The 22,312-nt window shown below is 45.3% G+C and overlaps 1 protein-coding gene across 1 annotated transcript in view; it reads right to left on the bottom strand.

Moving 5' to 3' along the window:
- Nucleotides 1-214: 214 nt before the first annotated feature.
- Nucleotides 215-22,312, bottom strand: part of CA10 (carbonic anhydrase 10 (inactive)) — a 440,048-nt gene continuing 417,950 nt past the window's right edge. The window contains exons 6-10 of the mRNA XM_090290846.1: nucleotides 21,600-21,695; nucleotides 16,858-16,930; nucleotides 4,556-4,710; nucleotides 2,199-2,373; nucleotides 215-528 (exon numbers count right to left, since the gene is read on the bottom strand). Of these exons, the coding sequence (XP_090146972.1) occupies nucleotides 506-528; nucleotides 2,199-2,373; nucleotides 4,556-4,710; nucleotides 16,858-16,930; nucleotides 21,600-21,695 (522 nt within the window). The 3' untranslated portion in view covers nucleotides 215-505. The remainder of the gene's footprint in view (nucleotides 529-2,198; nucleotides 2,374-4,555; nucleotides 4,711-16,857; nucleotides 16,931-21,599; nucleotides 21,696-22,312) is intronic.

Raw genomic sequence — 22,312 nt, 5'->3', positions numbered from 1 at the left:
ACTAGCACCCTCAAAGGCTCCTAGGACGCCAGCCGAGATTCCTTGATGCAAAGAACAGAGTCTGCTTGATGCTGTCAAAGCTGTGTTTTTACTCTTCTCTCTTCTGGAAGGATTTTTGTATGTACAAAGGCTGAAAAGTCTCATTGGGTATATCAGTTCAGGAAAACAGTATCAAAATTGTAATCAGGTTAACGGGTTGCTTTCTTCTAGACCTCTTATGAACGGGCTTTTAATTTCTGAAAACTTGACTTCCCATCTTGGAGGCTGTGTGAGTGTGTATGTATGTAGATCTGTTTGCATGTGTGTGTGCAAGTGCATGTGTGTACATATGCGTATATCCTCTGCCATGGTTTTGCAGACACTTTTCACAAAGAAGGGGCCAATCCAAAGAGTGAACGAGGCTTGAGAAAGGGAAGGAGAGAGAAGAAAGAAGGGAACATTCTAGGTTATGTCAATTCACAGTTGTAGCATTTCACTGAGACGGAATTCTTCTTGGCCTCATTCCCTACTTCAGGAGCCATTCATTTACTGGAAAGACAGAGAAAGAAAAACACACAAACACACAACATAAAACAAGGCATACTCGAATTAATCTGTACAGAGTCTGGGGGACTTACTCCAAAGGGGAAGGAACCATGCTGTAAATAAATGCCTGCTCACTTGTACGTATCCCGACAAGCCCTCCACTTCCTCATCAACCTCTCGGCCTGAACTGTTCAATATTGCTGTCATCAGCCACACGTGGCTACCATAAAGTTAAATTAGTTAAATAAAAAATTTAGTTGCCTCACTGTACTAGCCACACTTCTGATGTTCAAAAGCCACACGTGGCTAGTAGCTACCATATTGCACAAGCAGATCTAGAACATTTTTATCACCACAGAAAGTTTTGCTCTAGACCAGGGGTGAGCACATGACAGCCTACAGGCCAAATCCAGCCTGTGATCTGGCTTTGTAAATAAAGTTTTATTGGAACACAGCTACACCATTCATTTACACGTTATGCATGGCCTCTTTCACACTATAACATTAGAGTGTGGTAGAGGCTGTATGACTCAGAACGCCTAAAATATTTACCCTCTGGCCCTATACAGAAGAAGTTTGCTGACCCCTGCTCTGGACTCTAAGATCTGGATGGATGGGGTCATGTCTGTCTCCATCACCCACCCTGAATCCTCATCGCCAAGCTAAGTGCCTGGCACACAGTAGATACACAATAAGTAGGTGTTGAATACAGAGAAGGCTCCATCAATGAGTTGAGTGTTTACTAGTCTGGTACCTCTGGCTGGAAGGGAACAGAAAATTATAGGGAATTGCAGGGGAAGTAGAAGAGATGAAGTGGAGGCCAAAGGGCAGTGGGGGTAGCTGCTTCTAAAAGCTGCCTGGTAACACCCACAGCCCCCATGTTTGAGCAGCACATTGCTGCTATACAGGGCTTCACCATGCAGGCTCTCCTTCATTCCTGACAACAAGCCCTGAAGTAGATGGTGTAGGGACTGTCAGGAAAGAAGCAAGGTCCACGGGGTTAATGCCTTGGCTAGGTTTGCCTGGTTTGTTACTGGCAGAACCAGGCCTGGCACTTGGGTGTCCTGACTCAGGTTGAAAGCATCTCCATGACACTGTGCTGCCTCCATCTTCTTTCCCATGTTGACAGGTTACCACCGTCATCAACAGATACTTAGTGTATAGCAGGCAAGATAGAGGGCTTGTTGCGGACCCGAGGGTTACAGGAGGTGGCAGTCATTTGAATGCCCCCTATAACAGGAATAATGGCCACTTCTAGGGGTATAGCACTGGAAAAGTTTGTATTCACATACATCACCTCCTTGCATCCTAGTTGCCTAGCATCCAAACTACTTGTTCACCTTCTAGGGCAAGGGGTCCATTATGCACCTAACTAAAAGCTCTAATGCTTCTAGCTGTCCTGTTCTAGCATATAACCTTGAAAAAAATCAGACTCTTTGGACACTTCTGTACAATGGCAATACAAAGGGATTTAAACTTTGATCTCTCTCTGTCTCTAATATACAGGCTTTACCAACAGAAAAGCCCCATGCACACGGAAGGCGATGGACTTCATTATCATTTATAATCACAAGTCCTATAATGGGACATTAACACCAGGCCTTTAAGAACAGGTCTAAGCAGGAGGACTGAGCTCTGGCCTGGGCCCACGGCCCTCTGAGCCATGCACCCACCTCTATACTGAAGCTTCTGGGCCCGGTTGTTTGGACAGTCCTTCCCCTGTAAACTGAAGTTGATGTTGGTGCGAATACAGCGGTTGTTGAGTGGCTGCACAGGCCTGAAGTTGTCACTCATGCTTAGAAAGATCTGAGATGGCTGATTCTGGCTGAGCAGGCGTAAGGAATGCATCTGAGAAGAGAGAAACAGCTGTGGGACCCACCCATCCCCTTAAATGCACCAGGGAAGAAGTGACCGCACAGACTGGCCAAGCCAGGCTGTCTGGGAAAGGGGACGTGAGCCCCTCAGAGACCCTCGTGTGGATGCCATTGAGCTGGGCACTCACTGATGCTGCCACACATGGACTGAGCCTTGCTTCTAGGTCAGTAGCTCATGGATGCCTCTGAACAAGTTAATTGCTCTGCTTTATCCTCAAATACACCATCTGTCAAAGGAGGAAGTCCAGCTAGGTGTTCTCCAGGGTCTCTTCTCTTACACCTCACAGCTCGATACTTCCCAACAATTCAGGGACTTATACCCCGACAGGGATATAATCCAAACTATAGTGATTGGTCCAGGGCTCAGAGCAAAACTAAGTTGGATTAGTTCGGTTCCTTCTCTGTGAAATCCAGACCAGGAGCTGCACTGAAATATTTGCAGCCATGTTCCACCCTGGGACTGAGAAGCAAAGGAAGAATCTAGCAGGAGAGAAGAATGTAATGAATGGGCAGTAGGAAGCAGAAGAGAGAAGAGATAGAGGGTGTCTGTAGTTCTGATTCCAGTGAATTCCTGACATCGATTTCTGATCTTAATTTCCTTAACATACCCAGTACTGAGTTTAAGTTTCCTGGAGGGAGTTGCTTGTCACCAAGAGTTCTAATCGATACAGATAGGACCAGGGACTTCAAACTGTTCACACTGTTGTTGGGTTGTAAGTACAGTTGGCCCTTGAGCAGTGTGGGGGTTATGGGCACATAACTTTAGACTCCCCAAAATACTTAGTTCTCCCTTAGAATCCATTGGGGATTGGTTATAAGGCCCCTGTGGATACCAAAACCCACAAAAGCTGAAGTCCCCTATATAAAATGGCATAGAACACTGCACACAGCCAGCCCTCCACATCCACGGACTTCCATCCACAGACTGAAAACAGTACAGGTATTGATAGGAAAAAGTCTGTGTATAAGTGGATCTGTGCAATTCAAACCCCAGTTGTTCCAGGGTCAATTGTATATATACCGTGAAGGAAAATGGATTCTGCTTCCTTTGCTCATCTTCCCTCTGAGTTTTTATAGAATCTCAGAATCATAGCAGGTCAGAGCTGGTACCTCTCATCATGAGAGCCATATTTATTTCACAGAAGGGGAATGACAGCCCTAAGGGCACATAATGAGCCATTAGCAAAGTTGCCCTCAGAGCCAGAACTCCTGGTTCCCATCTGGGTCTGAGGAATCCAAGCCAGCTTTATGAGAAATACCAAGAGATGCTTTAAAAAAAAAAAAAAAAAAAAAAAAAAAAAAAAGCCCGAATTCAAATATGCTTGTATGCTTGTGAAATGCCACACATCATATTGCCTCTTCTTGGACACTGACATAATTATTTTCATTTCAGAGGCCTGGGAAGTCTCCCAACAATGAAATCTATTTAACTCTTTTTAAATTCATATTTCCCCATAATCTATTTTGCTCATTTGCTTTCTGAACACTAGCGCTGTAGAGCACTATGGGAACTAACCCTGTTGTTCTTTCTCACTCGGACAGGTCAATGCATCTACAATTAATTCATGCTAAGCCTTTTCAGATGCTGATTCTTTAAACAGGTGTGATGAGTTAAATTGGGTACCCCCAAATTCATAAGGTAAAGCCCTAATTCCCAGTACCTCAGGATGTGACCTTATTTGGAAATACTGTCATTACAGATGTAATTAGCTAAGATGAGGTTATTGGGGAGGTCCCTAAACTGACTGATTGGGGTGGGGCCCTAATCCAATATGACTGGTGACCTTATAAAAAGGGAGATTTGGACAAAGAGACACAGACATAGGGAGAACACTATGTGAAGATGAAGGCAGAGTGGGGGTGATGCCTCTTCAAGGCAAGGAACACCAAAGATTGCCAGAAAACACCAGAAACCAGAGGAGAGGCATGGAAAAAATTCTTCCTCACTCCCTCAGAAGGAACCAACCCTGCTGACTCTTTGACCTCAGTTTTATAGCCTCTGGACTGTCAGACAATACATTTCTGCCATTTAGGCCACCAAGTTTGTGGTACTTTATTAAAGCAGTCCTAGCAAACAAATACAATAGGTATTTCACAAACATAGCCAGTCTTCACATCATCTTCTCCATTTGCCAAAAGACCACAGAGAAGCTCACCTGCATCCTTGTTATATAGACAGGTTTGTTCATTATGATCCAACTTGCCGTCTCATAGCAGGGTGGGATAGTCATTGACCCATCATAAGTAATGAAACTAGTGGTATCTGGATATAAGTCCTCTATATTAAGTCCCTGTAGTAAATACGCATCATCTAGAGAAGGAAATAAGAAAGACTTAAGAATTAGGTTTCTTAAGAAAATGCTGGTTTTGCTGATTTTTTTCTTTTCTGATTCCAGAAGACTGTATCTGTCAGGATAGGCTGCAGTAAGAAACAGTCCCCCCAAATCTCAATCATTTTAAACAATGAAGGTTTATTTCTTGCTCACATACATGTCCATTCTAGGTTGGCTAAGGATTTCCTCCATGTCATTGTTGTCCACACTTTGGGACCCAGGCTCTTAGAACAGCTGGCATCAGGACCCTTGTGAGTTGCAATGATAGGAGGAGAAGCTCCCATCCCAGAAGTGGCACATGCCACTCCTCTGCACATATTGGTAAGCAAAAAGTCACATGCCCAAGGTTGACATCAGAGATGCAAGGAAGCACATTCTTTCTGCAGAATGGGACAGTGAATATTGGTGAACAGAAATGTGGTCTACGACAAGGACACAAGGAAGAGCCAAATATTTGGTTATGGTCCCTGAGGCCTGGGATGACAGTGTTATAGCCATAAAGAAAGGCACAATTAAAGGTTTTAGGACCTGTGGAAACATTGACTGGTCACCATTCTTACTTATAAACATTGCTTAATTAAGAGAACACTAAGAAGTACTTTTAGAAAGAAAAGTAATCAGGCCAAATCCTATCATAAGACTCAAAAGTTAAGTTCAACAACAGATGGCATGTTTGTGGGTTTCTCTGCCAGGTCACTGCAGGTATTCTTTCTACTTATACCAATGTGAGGTATTCATACTCATAAATATTTTATTTTTAACTATAGATTTTTCAATTATAAAAGTGACATAAATATTTATCAGAATACATGGAAAAAAAGAGAAAAATAATGACCCCAATTATCTGAAACAATTGGCATTAACATTTTTGCAATTCCTTCTGATTTTTTAATTCAATGCATTGGTTGCATTTTTAGAAAACTGTAATTTATTGTTTTCAAATATCAATAACTTGCAATGAACCTCTCTCAGTCCACTCTCCTCTTCTCCCCACAATCCTTGTTTGCATACTCTTGCTCTTTCTTCCTGGCTTCTAAATCACCATACTTAGTATCCTATTTTTCTGGCCTTTCTGTCTTGGATTCTGTTGCTGGATCTTGACTTTCTACCCACTTCTCTCGATGTTGGCATTTCATAAGGCTCAGTCCAAGGCTCTTTGTTTTTCCTTACTCCATACACTCATCATAGGGTAGCCCAGGTACATTCATAGCTTCCACAGCCCTCTGCACACACCAATGTGATAGATTTGGGCAGTTGGATCAGGTGCCAACACAGCAAGCTCGTGTTGTGTTTCCATCATTTGGCTCTGTTTCTTAAGCCACTCATATGTGTCAGACACTGAGCTAGGTATCGGAGAGCAGGATGTAATTAAGTGAAGGCATCAAGGAGCAGCAGAGACAGTGATATGTATCTGCACCGAGTACATTGAGAAGCTGTCAGTTCTGCCTGGGGGTGGGACTCAGGAGAGGATTAACTGAGGAGCTGACCTGAACCACGTCTTGAATGACAGGAGCTAATCAGTGTGTGGCTGGCAGGCAGGTGGCTGTCAAGGGCACTGTAGCAGTTGTGCTAGAGAAAGAGTAAGGACATACAGTGTGTGCATACCTGGGGACAGCCAGAGTGTGGACAAGACTCAGAAGGAGGGCTGTTGTGAGAAATGAGGCTGGAGGCTCAGCAGGGGCTGCACCTGGAAGGTCCTTCTCTGTGCTGTTGGGAGTTTGGGCTTCATCCTGCAGGCAATGCAGAGCCACTGAAGGGTTTTAAGCAGGGGAATAGCATGATCAGATTTGCACCTAATGATGCTTGCTCTGACAGTGCGTTGGCCTGAAGATTAACATATTGAATGAGAGAAGGAAGCATTTGGCACATCTTTATTAAAGGTCAATGTGATTTGTTTAACCAAGCTTGCACGCAGAGCATATTGGGTACTCTAGCATGCTACCATTATTGCATTTTATTTTATTTGTGGTGGTGGGAAGGAGGGAAGAACAGAGGCAGTAGAATGAGGGGCATTCCAGGCATGACTGGAGGAAAGAAAAAGAACATTTATGTTTCACTGAACCTAAAGCCAGCCTCTGCATTGCATCTACATTTGAAGAAAGGATTGGTGTGTATATGTGTGTGTGGGGGGGAGGGCAGGGGAGGCAGGGCACAGGCTAGGAGCAAGAGGCAAAAAGAGGCATGTCTATGGATTTAACCCACACAGCAAGGTACCAACATGCTTTTAAAACACTGTTGTGCTGATGGTACTGCAGACTATCCATGGTGGTCCTGCTAGGAGATTTCTCTTTGTCCACATCCCCTTTGAGAGATGCCAGTCGTCAGAGAAGGTGGGCAGCTTCTGACCTCCCACAATCCTCATTCCCTAACTTTGTTCTTTCCACGAACATCACTAATACTCATACTTCACCTTTTGCCCCATTTAATTTCTCACACTATAGAACTTGGAAAGACCTAGTATGAAGAGTGTGAACTCTGGACTCAGATATGAGTGTGAGGGATGACTGCTGTGCACTGTCCAGGTGACTCTGGACATGCAAGTAACTATATAAGCCTCAGTTTCCACATCTGTAGTATGCAGATGGTTGGAGTAGGCAACTGAATGTTTATGTCCCCCCCAAATTCATATGTTGAAGTCCTAACTCCAATTGTGATGGTATTTGGAGGTGTGGCTTTTAGGAGGTAATTTGGCCACAAGGGTGGAGCCCCCACGAATGAGATAAGTGTCCTTCCAAAAGTGATTCCAGAGAGCTTGCTCATTCTCTTTCTGCCATGTGAGGATACATCAAAAATTTTGCAACCCAGAAGGGGGTTCTCACCTGAATCTAACCATGCTGGCACCCTGATCTTGGACTTTCAACCCCCAGAACTGTGAGAAGCAAAAGAATTCCATAGACCCCAAAATGGCATGCAACAGAAATAAGTTTATGCAGACAAATCTATCTTAAATTAAGTAGATCAAATTTTTGGTATGACAGTGTTGTAATATTTTTAGCATTGGCTCTATTTTTATAGTCTAGGAAGACCCTGTGCATAATCAATGGGTATAGAATATTTATGGACAGTTTATAGCTCAAGTTTATTCCAAAAGACTGTAGAAGTTGACAGCTGTGCTCTTGATTTTATGACATACTCTTGATGAGTCTATTATTTATGTTTTGCTGAGTTCTTAGTCATAGACACAATTCCCAAGTTTTTTTTTCTTCTAAGAGAAACACACTATGATGAGATACCTAGAACTGCACAGATAGTTCGTGTCTCCCTTAGTCTGAGCTTCAGTGCAGCCTCTGCACTGAATGCATTGTGATTATGGGTGAGGACCACTGATGAGATCTTGCATCGCCTGACTTCCTGCTTATGAAGTTCCCATTTAAAGAGAATGGTGCCAATGAAAAAATGACTTGGCAGTTCCAGAGATCAATACTGAATTTGCTTCTGATCAATATGAAACTATTTGGCAATTTTCTCGTATGGAATGGCATTTCCTCTTGTAATCTGAGGCACATGCCACTGAAATGAAAAAAGGCAATCACTAAAGCATATACTAATGAAAAAAGAACAACTAATGAGAAATAGAGCCTCAGAGGATCGTATTCACGGAGGTAAGCGCCCCTTTGCCGTTCCTCGCGGACGTGAGCCACTACCCGGGGTGCAGCGCTGCAATGGGTCTGCTGCATTTCACATTCTGTGAAAACAGTTCTGAAGCTGTTCTTTGAGATAAAAGTAGAAGTTCAATTAAGCATAGAGAAAGGCACCAGGAGCAATATGCTTAACTTCCTGGGCGGTATTCCATCACATTTAACACCGTGTCCCTCTGAGGAGTGGGCTCACGAAACACTTCCCAAGGAACTGAGATATGTAAGGCAGTTGAGAGTCGGTCTACCTTTGCCTGCACATTCATCTTTTAGCTGGGATGGGGGTGGGCGTGCTAAAGCAAAATTATCAACAGGCAAGACTTTCTGAAAAAGATATTTACAGGGACCCATACAGTGTGTCAAAACACCATGGTTAAAATCTCTCCTCCAAACGCCTTCCATCCTGCCTTTATTTCCTCAGAGGAAATATATTAAGACAATAGCCAGAGTCGATGACCTTTTCAGTTTTGATTGAAGTTCCCATTATATTTACTATGTATGAAAAGAATGGAGGATGTGAAACTGAATGAGAATGAAACCAACAAAATGATACCCTGTCCTAGGACATTGGAAGGAAGAGTTAATTTATACATAATGTCCTTACAACGACTCCCTCTTACCCATTTAAAGAGGCTCTTTGCACTCCATTAGTCACTAATTTCACCACTTTAAAATATCACAAAATTAAAAAAAAATAAGGCTAGCTTGATGAAGTCACACGGACACTAAAATGATAGGAATGCTACTTTTTATATAATCAGGGCCCTGTGCCTGCTAATTAATTAACACTAGGAAAATGGAGAGATATGGGCATTATTCCAAAACACTACATTAAAAAAAATTAAAACACTTCAAGTAAATTACCAATATGGCCTCCAGAAAATCCATTCAGAAAATCCATTTTTCAATGTCATGATTTTAGTCTTGACCTCCAATCTGCTAAAGGGGAATTTAACTTCAATAAGATGGATTTTTTTAGAAGACTTTCTAAATTTGGCCTGAAATTAATTCAGGCTGGTCTTCCCCATTGTTGGTTAGGTTTAGAGAGTGTTTTATGAGATTTTCTCAGACATATGAAATCCAGACTCCCAAGGAAAGTAGTGGATCCTCACTAGGCCATTGCATTACCATCCACTGCATGGGTTCACACACAGGAACTGTGAACTTTAAACTTCATTTAAAGTAAGCAAACTGGACTTCCAGCAAAGATGGAGGCTTAGACAGACACGCTGGGTCTCCTTCCACAACTAAGAAGAAATACAACTATCTCAAAACTAGAGACACCCGGAAGTTCCAGAAAATCGAGCTGCATGGAAGTCCAACAAACAAAGATATAAAGAAGAAATACTCATCCAGACAGGTAGGAGGGGCGGAGCCAGGATGGAGAGAACGTGGTGTGGTGGCAGCAGCAGCAGCAGGCTGGTGGAAAGTGCAGTCATACATTTTAAAAAGTTGGGAGGGACACTTGGAAAGTGTTCCCAGCATGAGACCGGCCACACAGCTCACAGCCCTAGCATTGGGGAAAATAAAGCGCCATTGCTTCTGACTATGCAAACCAGTGGGGGTTGGGGCAGAGGAAGAAACTGCCGGTTTCTCAGCAGAGTCTGCTTATTTAAAGAGCCCCCAGGGTCCTAGAGCATCTGCAGATGCACCCACTCTGGGAATGAAGGCCAGGGCAACAGCTAGAGAGGCACCAGTCCCATATGGAAGTAGAAGTGCCTGGAAAAGGGGCAAGTGCTGAGCAAGCAGCATTGTTCCCTCTCAGAGCCCTCCCCCACATACATAGCCACAATGTGGTGAAATAGCTCGCCCTGTACTGACAAATACCTAAGGCTCCACCCCTTACAACACAACGGGAGTGACAGCTCCACCTGGGACGCAGAGGCAAACAAACACAGGAGCCTGTCAGAATGAGGAGACAGAGAAGTATGGCCCAAAAGGGGGAATGGATCAAGGTTCCAGTGGGAGAACTAAGCCACAAGGAGACAGCCAATGTCACAGACATAGAGTTCAAAACACTGGTGATAAAGATGCTCACAGCTCACAGGCTTGACAGATATGCTTGAGTATGGCAAACACATAAGGGAAGAAGTGAAGGCTATGCTAAATGAAACGAAGGAAAATCCACACACAACTAATGGTGAAGGGAAGGAAACCAGGGTTCAAATCAATGGTTTGGAACATAAGGAAGAAAAAACAGTCAACCAGTACAGAATGAGGAAGCAAGAATTGAAAAAAATGAGGAGAGGCTTGGGGACCTCTGGGACAACTTTAAACTTGCCAACATCCAAACCATAGGGGTGCCAGAAGGAGAAGAGGAAGAGCAAGAAATTGAAAGCTTATGTGAGAAAATAATGAAGAAAGCTTACCAAATTTGGCAAAGGAAATAGACATAAAAACAGGAGGCACAGAGAGTCCCAAACAAGCTAGACCCAAAAAAGACCACACCAAGACACATCATAATTAAAATGCTAAAGGTTAAAGATAAAGAGAGAATCTTAAAAGCAGCAAGGGAAAAGCAGAGAGTTACCTACAAAGGGGTGCCTATAAGACTATCAGCTGATTTCTCAAAATAAACTTTGCAGGCAAGAAGGGACTGGCAAGAAGTATTCAAGGTGATGAAAAGCAAGGACTTACAATCAAGATTACTCTATCCAGCAAAGCTATCATTTAGAATGGAAGGGCAGATAAATTGCTTCCCAGACAAGGTGAAGCTAAAGGAGTTCATCATCCCCAAGCCAGTATTATATGAAATGTCAAAGGCACTTAATTAAGAAAAAAAAGATCAAAATATGAACATTAAAATGAGAACTAGCAACTATCAACAACTGAATCTAAAAAAATAAAAACAAAATCTAACTAAGCAAACCAGAACAGAAACAGAATCATAGGTATGGGGATCATTCGGAGGGTTATCAGCTGGGAGGGGCAAGGGGGGAAATGGGGAAATGGTGCAGGGATTAAGAAGCATAATTGTTTGGTACAAAACAGACAGGGGGAAGTTAAGAATAATATAGGAAAGGGTGAAGCCAAAGAACTTATATGCATGACCCATGGACATGAACTAAGGGAGGTGAGATTGCTGAAGGGGAGGGGGGGTACTGGGCAGAGGGGAGCAAAGGGGGAAAAATTGGGACAACTGTAACAACATAACCAATAAAATATACTTAAAAAATAACGTAAGCAAACTGTTGCCTGTGTGCCCTGTAGAGTGTTTACCTTGAGCATAGTTTTTATTTGGCATCATAGTAATCTGCCTACCCCACTTCAGGAAGCTGGCTTTAATGACCACATTTAGGACAATTTAGAAATGCACCTCGTTTATACCAGTCATTGTCCAGGTAATTAACTCATTACTTTGCTTAATCTTCACTTCAACCCTCTCAATATCAGTATTAATATCCTCATTTTACTGAGGATGAAATTGTTATCTCAGAGATGTTAAGAAATTTCCCTGAAGCCACACAGCAAAGGAAGTGGTAGAGCCAGGAGCCCAAGTCACCTAGTTCCATCTCTCTTCACTGAACACATTTCCCATAAGCATGGTGACTTTCACCAGCCTGATATCTGGCTTCCAAAATTCTCAGTTGTTTGGTGAGGCTCTCCTTCCTTCCTCCTTTAATGGATTCTCTGGCACTGATTTTCATAATTGGCCCAATGGAATGAATTTGCGCAATTCCTGTTTTCCCCCTAGTTTTCTAACCTCTGATGAAACCAAGCCAATGGACCGTGTCCCAGGTGGCTGCCATTCTGTGGTGCTTTCACCTCGTGCTTCCACATTGCTTGTGTCCCCTCACACCCCCTGAGCTAGCTGATGAGACAGACACACAAAGGCTCTTCCAGGCTGGGGGTTAAAAGATATCTTTGGAAATGATTTGCAATCCTATGTCATGAGGATATGAGCTGCTCTTTTAAAAGCGAGGACATGTCTGCCTCTCTTCTCTATTTATTCTCTCTCCCATGATTTCACCCAGTTTAAGTGCCATCTGGAGCCCAATGATTTTCACATGTATATCTTCAGTTTTGTCTCTTGAAGTCCAGACCCATATATCCAACTACCTACTCCATACCTCTCATTGGATACCCCATTGACATCTCAAGCTTAACACATTTGAAACTTTTAATTATGATGGCTGCCAATGGAAAGGCTGATAGGGAGGACTGACCCCACGACTTCTCTGACTACTACATGTGCCAACAATGGCAGTGCCACTGTGTCTCTCTGTGTGACACTGATCTCCACTGGTGGTTCCAGGCCAGGGGACAGGCAAGACTGCAGAGGGCTGAGGATGGTATGAGCCTGAACTTTCAAAGTTCCCCCAAGTTCTGTGGTTAATTTATATCTCTTCCAAGTGCAAACAAATGCAAGAAGCAAAGAGATGGCTCTTAAGACTGAAACAAAGTTGGACTTAAGAGAAAAACATGCTGATAGGTTTCCTGTACTGTGAGAGTATCAGCATTACAGCAGACTTTAAGACCTCAGAGGTAAGCTTTCTGTGCTCCTGTGTTTGAATCCTTGCTCCCTTGTTGTTGGAAGAGTAAACTATTTATTGCTCAGGACATGTTCACTCCCTCCCCACCCCAACCTCCATGGGAATATTTATTTTATTTCATTTTATTTATTTTTAATTAATGTTTTAAGATGACCATGATATATATTTGAAGTACAAAGTCATGTGGCTTACTTTGGCCAGTGGAAAGTGGATAGAAGTGATAGTGTGTGAGTTTCAAGCCTGGACCTTACATAACATCACATGTCTCCGTCCTTCACCATCAGAAGTACTAGCCCTGGGTGAGCCACCCGATCCCAGGAAAACAAGAGCCTGGTGGAGCCACGCTGCCCCAGCTGACCTGCGCACCTGCAGCTGGAAGCATGGTCACCCCAACTGAGCACAGAGGAAGCAGTGAGAAGCCAATGTGTATCACTGAAGGTTTTTGATTATGCAGAATGCTTATTTATTAATAGCCACTTACTAGATGTGTGTCCCCTCAAATGACTTCACTTTGTGGAGCCTTTGTTTCCTCATCTGTAAACTAGGATGACGACTGTGTCTGTTTGGAAGGCAGGTACTTTGTGAGCACTGGGGAAGTTGCCTCAGGTAAAGCTCTTGGCCCAGAGCCTGGAGAGCAACAAGTTCTCAGTCAGCATCACTTCCATCTTCCAGATGCTGAGCGTGTTGCCGAGTGGGTACTGTATCTAAGTGACGGGGCATATTGGAGCCGTGCAGGGCTATCATTCTGGGTTGCAGCTGCAGAATGGGCCGGTGGGGAGAGTGGGCAAAGGTCGAGGTCAGGTGTCCCTGGGTGTGTGGTTCAGTGGCAGTGGGGGGGATTTATTTATTTCTATCTTAGAAGTATAGAAATAGAGTACTCTCATAGGTGCCGCTGAGCAGGTGGCGCTGTCTTCATCGTGACTGGAATTCGTGGGCTGACCCCAGCGTCACCTGCTGCGTCCTGCTGAGCCTCTGGAGAGACTTTCAGGCTTGTGTGTCCCACCCGCCGGCTGCGTCCCAGTGACTGACTTCTGATTCAGACACTCCCCTGCTTGGCCCCTGCCTTCCTTCCACACGCTGGCTGCCTCCGGGAGTTCAGATGCAGGGAAGAGCTGTGGCGCTTTCCTGCTGAGCAAATCAATTACTTCAGCCGCAGAGTTCCGGGCATAGTGCGTCCAGGCCATTCCCATGTGTAGGGGCCACCATTATGCCTGTGGTGTCACGCCTCCAGGTACGTGGTAAGTGTGCCACCGAGAACACCTTCATTATTCTCCAATGTGTGTTAGAGCACAAGATACTTGTGATTAGGGGGCCTAACACAGTCACCTCTCCCTAGGGGGTCTCTCTATCTTCTCTTAGTTCTCCTTTCTCTTTCCTTGGCTCTGACTGAGAGACTATGAGGAACAGAAGGAGGAGGAGCTCCGGCTCTCTTCCATTTGCATTGCTTGAAGGGCGTCTGGAGAGGTGCCGAGGACATTTCTTCAAATAAGTCTTCTGCATACACTCCTCTGCCTGGCGGCTAGACCATCTCTCCTGCCTCTCACTCCCTCTCCTCCTGTCGCTGCTACTGCTGGGGCCATTTATTCCTCCATTAATTCAGGTGATCACCAGTGTTGGTAGGGTATACCGTTTGATGAAGAGCTGATGAAGACAGAGTTTTCCCCTTGTAACACTTCATTGTCCTTTTAACACTGTCCTTGCTGTGGGTGCTGTTCTCTAGGCTTAGACTGTCCTACCTCCCATCATCCTTCTGTCCCTCCTTTCCTCCCTCCCTCCTTTCCTCCCTCCTTCCCTACCTTTCTCTCTTGTTTCCTTCTTTCCCCAGCAAATAGTTATTCATCTATTCGGTCCTTATTCGAATGGCACCTGCTTTGTGCCACCTTGCCATGTAATTCTGAGCAGATCTTCTGTGATCTGAAAGAATTCTTTTCATATTTCTACCACTGAACTTGTCACACAAATCTTTATAATATACTACAGTTTGTCTGTCTCATCAACTAAAGGGTGAGGACCCCGTGGACCGGAAACATGTTCTCGCTGTTGCTCTCTCTATATCTTTGCGCTCAGGAGCCACTCAGTACATACGTGTGGAGTGAGCGAGTAAACAAGGAAATGAGGGCCTTGGGTTTTCACACTGCTGTCCACTTCAGCTGTTGCCAACGAGCGTCCTCAGCTTCAGCAGACCCGATGGGGATGGCAGTCAGGTGGGACACCTCATTTGAAGTGGATGAAGGTTAAGCTTCCTTTGGCCACAACATAGCCATCCATCACTGGTCCCAACAAGACCTGTCACCTTGGCTCTCCAGCTCCTATTTGCACCAGAAGCGATACACCTTCCCATAGTGCAGACCACATGGATACTTTCTTCTTCTTCAGCAGCAGCAGCCACGTCACTTAAAATTAATCAGACCAGATCTGGGAGAGGGGTGGGGAGGACAGTCTCGATAATGATCGATTCTGCAGCTGGCAATCTGTTAGATTGTGTGTTGGAGCTTAATGTGTGATTTCATGGGTTTTTGTGGTCTCTAAACTGCAAATTCAAGATAATTTGAAAACATTTTATTGAATATTCATGCTTTTTTAATCAAAAAAGTTAAAAGACTAATACTCTTTTATGAGCAGTTATCAAAGGTGCTGTTTGCACACGAGGCAGAAGTGTCTTCTTTAGATGAGAAACCTTAGGGGTACTGATGAGGAAGGGTGGGACAGCTCTGGAGACAACGCGCTTCATTCTTCTAGGCGATGTTCATCTAGCTGGAGTGTAGTTCTTCAGGTACATTCATCAACGCCACTGCCCCCCACCCCACCCTCTTCATGTGGGAGTGACTTGGCAGTGCGCACCTGTGGGGAGGGCGGAGGCCTGGCCCATCTCTCTATCCCTGGAGCCTCACCTGGTGTTTGTGATGGGGCAGGTGTGCATGAAATGTTTGCTGAATAAATGAATCAATGAACGAGGAACGGGTTCTCCGTACTCTCCCTCCAGCAGTCCAAGGGGAGACCTGTAAGTGTTCACTCTGCCTTTGCCACATCACCAAGGGAGGCAGAGGCAGAAGGCACAGCTGAGCTCCTTGCTTGGTGGAGGACATGCCAAAGGGAAGCGACGTGTTTTAATTTTTGTGAAAATCATTATTTACCTATTGCTGGATTCAGAATCCTAGAAGGACCTTAAATTCAACTTCTCCACTTTACAGATGAGGAAACAGTGTCAAAATCAGGGCGCTCCTTGCTTAAGGACAAAGTCAGGGCTTGAATCCCACTTTAAGTAAAAAAAGTTTTTTGGACTGACTTCTTTTATCTCATGGTGTGCGTTATTTCACATAGGTTTTCCCAAATCCTGCAACTTCTGGGATCTGGGGTTTCTATGGAGGACAGTAGCACCTTTTCCCTCTCCCCCCTTCAATTTTTTAGTGTTCTCTCTTTTCTGCTTACAGACTGTAGGGATAAAACACCCTGAAAACCCAAGGAAACTGAACAGAGTCCTCTAGATCAGTGGGCCATATGTGAGGATGAAGCAAGATGCCACCATGCCTCCAACTGAAGGGGAGACCCAGTGACACAGAGAGGGGGCTTCGGTCCAGCTGACGGGCAGTGTCAGTGCTCAGATTGGAGGCAAACTACCCGGTGAATGCGTTTCCCATCATGAAGTTGGCAGAGCCCCAAATATGGCTAGCTGCCACGGTGGAGTTTGTCAACTAATAGAGTGCCCCAGCCCATTACCAATCCATGGGATAGCGATGACCATCTTCCTAATAATCATTATTGCCTTAGACAGGCGTGGATGACAAAGACACCCCAAGGACTTCTGTTTCAGATGACCTGCTTCTTATCCAGCCCTGACTCTCTTTAATTCTTTCTATAGAATTAAAGGATCAGGAAGCTGAAAGGGACCCTGGGAGATCATCAGTTCTGGCTTTCTGCCTCCAGACAGAGCTAACCTTATAGATTAGTTGCATAAGAAATTGTTGTATGAGAAATAGCTGCTGCGTAAGAAACTTACTTTTGTATGTTATTCTTGTGATAGTATCTCTGTTGAGCATTCGATTAAGAAATGGGTTTGATGAATCAGAAACCTAGGGGAGAAAAAATAATATTTTTAATGACTAGGTAGTACTAACCCATGATAAACATTGCCTCCATGAATTCACCTGTTCATTCATATTTCTTGAGTGCCTGCCATGGGCCAAACACTACAATGGGCTGAATATTCAGAAATAAAATATACAGGCTCTATTCTGCAGAAGCCCCAGTCTAGAGAAAGAAGGTAGGTTAAGTAAATGGTGGTTATAATATCGTATGAACAGTGCTAGCATAGAGTCACAGGTGTAATGATATTAGGGGAGGACCATTCGCCTGAGAAAACTGGGGAGCTAAGGACTGAACTGAGTCTTTTTTTACTAAATTTATTTTAGGGAGAAAGAGGAAGGGTGGTGGAGGGGAGTGGGAGAAAGAGAGAGAGGGAGAAGGGGAGAAGGAGGGGGAGGGGAGAGGGAGGGGGAGAGGGAGGGAGGAAGGGAGGGAGGGAGGGAGGGGGAGAGAGAGAGAGCGAGAGAGAGAGAGAGAGAGAGAGAGAGAGAGAGAGAGAGAGAGAGAGAGAGAGAGTTGTTGTTCTACTTATTTATGCATTCATTGGTTTATTCTTAAATGTGCCCTGACTGGGAATCAAACCCACTACCTTGGTGTATCAGGATGATGCTCTAACCAACTGAGCCAGGGCCCTGAACTGAGTCTTGAAGATTGGGTGGAAGTTAACAAAGTGCTTTTGTGATAGAGCACAGAAACAAGGAAGGGTAAGGAAAAAAACATTATATATGGAGGATCTGTTTCATACATGGACATGGGAGAACTAACCATGCTCAGGCATGTATTTCAGTGTAGTTGGAGCTGAGAGTATGGAGGAAGGATGGAAGGTGAGCCTAGAGTGGTAGGCAGGGGCTAGCATATGTCAGGTTTTGACACTCATGTTAGGGCATTTAAACTTTACTCTGTAGGGGTGGGGAGCCATCAGAGGGGATAGGGAGTGGCATGTTAGCAAGGCAGATAATAATCTAGATTGAGAGTGAAAGAGAAAGAGTACACAGAATAGGGGTACCAGGAGATGAAAACAGATCTCTAAGAGCAATAGAGAACCTTATTATATAACTGCTCTTTATTGCATAAATCATATATATCATACACCATGCCATTCAATCATCCATCCATCCATCCATCCATCTATGCATCTATACATCCAATAAATATTTACCAAGTACCCATTAGGGATCAGTTCCCATTTTATGCCCATGCCCTTAGGTCTCCAAATTCCTTCTTTGGGAGAAAAAGCCAAGGTTCAAGGAGTTTAGTCCAGGGGACCACCATTTGGAGACTGTGATGTGCCCCCACCTAACCACGGACACTTTTTTTCAACACCCCCGTTTTTACTCAGCTTTTCCATGGTATCATTGTTCATCCTAACCATCCCTTTCCTTCACTCAGCTCAGCTCTGCTCTGTAATTTACACCTCAGCTGCTCACCGGATGTTGTGACATCAACATTTTAAATCTGATTTATTCTGAGGCTTGGAAAAACTACAGCAGATGATTATTATTATTAGGTAAGCAACAGGTAATTTTTCGTCTGGAAATAGCCCAGACTGTTTATTTTCCTGCCATCTGTCTCTCCTTTCCCACAGTTTCCTGGGTGTGTTGGGTTGAGACACACACCGAGGGGAGCTTGGTGAGTGACAATACTCCATGGTGTTTGTAAAAAAGCCCAGCTACAGAGGGAGAAAAGTCCCAGATCAAACACTGCTGCACCCCAGGAGCTGTAGCGCCAACTTCTAATTTCCCACCCCCTTTGGCCATTTCAAAGACAGTCCAAAGCCACCTGTCTGTGCCAATGCACCCCACGAAAGGAGGAGAGCCAAAATGTAATGTGGCCGGTAAGGGATCTGCCGTGAACAAGGCCACCATGATCTGGCGCCTCGGGCTCCTGGTGCCCGGTGAGTCTGCGTAGCGCTAACATTCGGACTGGACCCTGCGGAGCTGATGAAAAACAATTGAAAAACTTCCAAAGTGCGCACAGATGATTTGTGGGATTTGTGGGCTCCTGTGTGTGGGCTGCGTGGGTGAGAGGATAAAATATGTACTTGGTATAAGTGAGCTTCAGTGGGAAGTTAATGGTGTGTGATTGAGTAGCAAGTATAGCCAAATCTCAGTTCCCTGTGGTCACGGGGAGGATGGGGGACAAGGTGGGGACGGAGATGGGTAAAACCCCCAGATAAACAAGTCTCCTATTTTTAGTCAATGACTTTGACTCTTCTAAGGCTCCGCTTTTGGCCAGGGTGACATTGCCTGGGCTCAGCTGACCTAGGTGTGGGGCCTCTCATTTCCTGTTCCTGCCTACCCTGCAGGGATCTGGGAAGGGGAGGCCTAGTGGAGGCTGTGCGCCCTTAGAGACTAAGGGCTTTGATCACCTAATTTCTACGTTTCAGTGCCTAGTACAGGGCCGGCCTGTGCCCCATGCTCAGTCGGTGTTTTGGGGCAAGTGAATGACAAGTCACAGCTGAAACATCTGGAAGTTTATTAGATTGGACAACGATAGAAATGCTGTGGCGTATTTTGAGATCTAGCCAGAAAGCTTCAGGTTTGCTCAGGGAAAGAAGGGAAGCACGCCTGAGGGATGACATGGCCTGAGACTATGCGGGGCTAGTCACCACCCTTTCACTGACTTCAGGGTCAGGGCATAAGTCCTCCCAGCAACCCGCAGGGAGGCAGCAGGACTTGCGTCAGTAATCTCAGGGGAGCAAGACTCACCAGTAGTGTGCTGTTGAGGAGGCCGCCTTCCTGGTGTGTCAGTCACCCTGTCAGCTGCGATGTGCCTGCCCTTCCAGGATGACATTCACTGACCCCGGAGCAGTGAGCAAAGGGAGGCAAGGTCAGGGACTGGGGCTGAGGCACCTACCAGTGGGCAGGAGTTGTTGGGCTGCTCACATTGGCCACAGAGGCACTCACTGGGAAAGCCACGTGAGAAGTGAGTGCCTGGACATGTGTGTCCCAACATTGTGACCTCTCTGCAGGCTTCACTTCAGTGAGTGTGGCCCGGGATGGATGTACCGGTTGGTTATCGATGTCATAACTGGGGGTTGTTGAGGGATACAGAGCTTGCCCTGTGCTTGTGGGCAGAATGGGGGTGGGGTAGATGTTTTTAAATTTCGTTTTCTGCCTCCTTCTTCTAAGTTGCTTTCCCGCAGCTCTGCTGGGGAGGCGTATAGTGTGAATGGGGTCATTAGTATTACAGTGAAGCAAGGCCTGGGTTCCCTTCCTAGCTGGGCTGTTAGGAGCTGCATGGACTTGGTGGAATGCTGAAGAGTCTCTGAACCCTTGATCTCGTTAGCAGGATAAAACACCAATTCCCATCCCACAGATTTATTAGGGTTCAGTGATAAAAATCTATGCCAAGTACATATCTGAACGCCTGGCATTCAGGAATCTGCAAGGTCTGTGGTGGTGTCAGGTAAAGAACAGGGACTGGCAGGACCATTTTCTTTGGGATGTCACATCAGGTATGATGAAAGCCCTGGCCCAAAGCCCCTTCCTCTGTTTGCTGATGACAAGCTAGAGCAGTTTGGGGTTGGTGGCCAAGGGGCAGCAACATGTCCCAAATGCCCTGGTATAATGTCCACCTCTGCGGGGACCACAGAAGGGCTGGGCCTGACCCCAGTGAGGGAGAATTAGGGGGCAACATGGGACCCTGAGAGGGACGACCAGGTAGGTGAAGTGCCTGCTGCAAAGGGCGATGCTCTCTAGGAGGGCACGGGGGTGGTACCTGGGGCCCCCCATGCCCATTCATCCGAACAACGATGATGTCATCCCCAGAACTCTGTTCCAGCCCCGTAGTGGCAAATGCTGGATTTCTACTGATCATCTTCATCAGATTCCAAGTTCAGATCAGGACACCTCCTCTAATGGTCTGGCCAAAACTCCCCACGGGGTTCGCACCAGGACTGCCAACCTTTGGAAATGCCATGCATTGCTCTTTTTTCTCTCCCCGTTCCCAACAGAAAAGACCATTTTTTTTTCTTTCTTCCTTTAAATTTGCATACCTGTTTCACTCTCCATCTGTCAAAAATATGAACAGTAATTACCTTTTAACAAATTAGAATTGGCTTGGTTGGAGATTTGTTGTTGGTGACTGTTAGGAAGATGAGGAGCCCCCCTAGAGTCTCATAAAGGTGGCATTGGTGATCTTTGCTTAATTTTCCCTGGCGGATGCTTATGAGGGAGACAGGGGAGGGCGATACTCAGAGCCACGGTGCAGAGGCTGGAGGGAGCTGTTCAGTGCAGTGCCGGGCGGCTGGGGAGGGGTGTCTCACATTTCCCTTGTATCTCTTTTTCCCAAGGAATAAGCAGGGCTTAATCCTGTGGGGTGTTAGTGTGCTACCCCTGCCCCTCCAATTACGTCCTTCTGATTTTTCTACATGAGGTGGGACCTGAAGCCTGCCCCTTTTTCCCCTCTAGGACAGAAGCTGCTGGAATTCTCAGGCCCCGATGCTCTGAAATGAAACCCATCATTTTTGCATCTCACTGAAAGTGACCTAATTTTTCACAAATTCAAGGATGTGAAATCACCCCCCTGTGGCTTTTCTTGGGCACTCACACCACCCTTTGTGTTATTGCTAAGATCCAACAGGACTCTAAACAGATATTCTGATTGGGGTGGGGATAGCAAGAGGAGAAGAATAAAGAAATGCAAGACACTTACTTTTATAAATATAGAAACTACCACCAGTCCATTTGGGCTCTTTGCGGCTTCTGTGACATTTGTATATAACTCATGGTTATAGTGGATGAGCTGCACCTGGCAGGAGGAAGAAACAATAATAAGAACAACACTAGCATTAAAATGTGTGAGGCACAGCACATCCAACCCTACATAAGGGTAAGCGGTAAAGTATGTTGTAGAACAACTGGAAAGACGATCTTGTAATTGAAGGGATTTTGAGGAGGTGTGTGTGTGTGTGTGTAAAATGCACACACACACACACACACACATACAAAAGTACCCATACATATTTGCGAATGTTTTCTGGTAACAGTCATGCCTTTCATAAACCCAGTGCCCATCTGGCTCTGGCTCCTTCTCAGGACATTTCCCCGAAAGTGTGTGTGAAGTGAATTTCCCTTATTAGGTGTGGAACTACCCAACGGGGGCTGACATGTGCACCAACAGCTGCCACTGGCAGTGAGTAAATCTTGCTCATGGCCTCTGGCTGGGCAGGGAATTGTTAGGGCCTAATGGAGACAGAGCTCCCGAGGCACCAGCCTGCCCAGGCCATCTGATTGTGCAGGGTTAAACTTCTTCCTCATTCAAGGAAGATCAGCAATGTGCCTGCTGAGACCTCATGCGACAGTCAGTATGGGGAACAAAAGGAGTCCTGGAGCTGCCTTCCAGTAAACAGGCTTTCCCTCTGTTAC

Source organism: Furipterus horrens, unplaced genomic scaffold (assembly GCF_987537825.1).
Source record: "Furipterus horrens unplaced genomic scaffold, mFurHor1.1.pri manual_scaffold_11, whole genome shotgun sequence".
Classification (NCBI taxonomy): domain Eukaryota; kingdom Metazoa; phylum Chordata; class Mammalia; order Chiroptera; family Furipteridae; genus Furipterus; species Furipterus horrens.
This window is presented reverse-complemented; position numbering and strand designations above follow the sequence as displayed.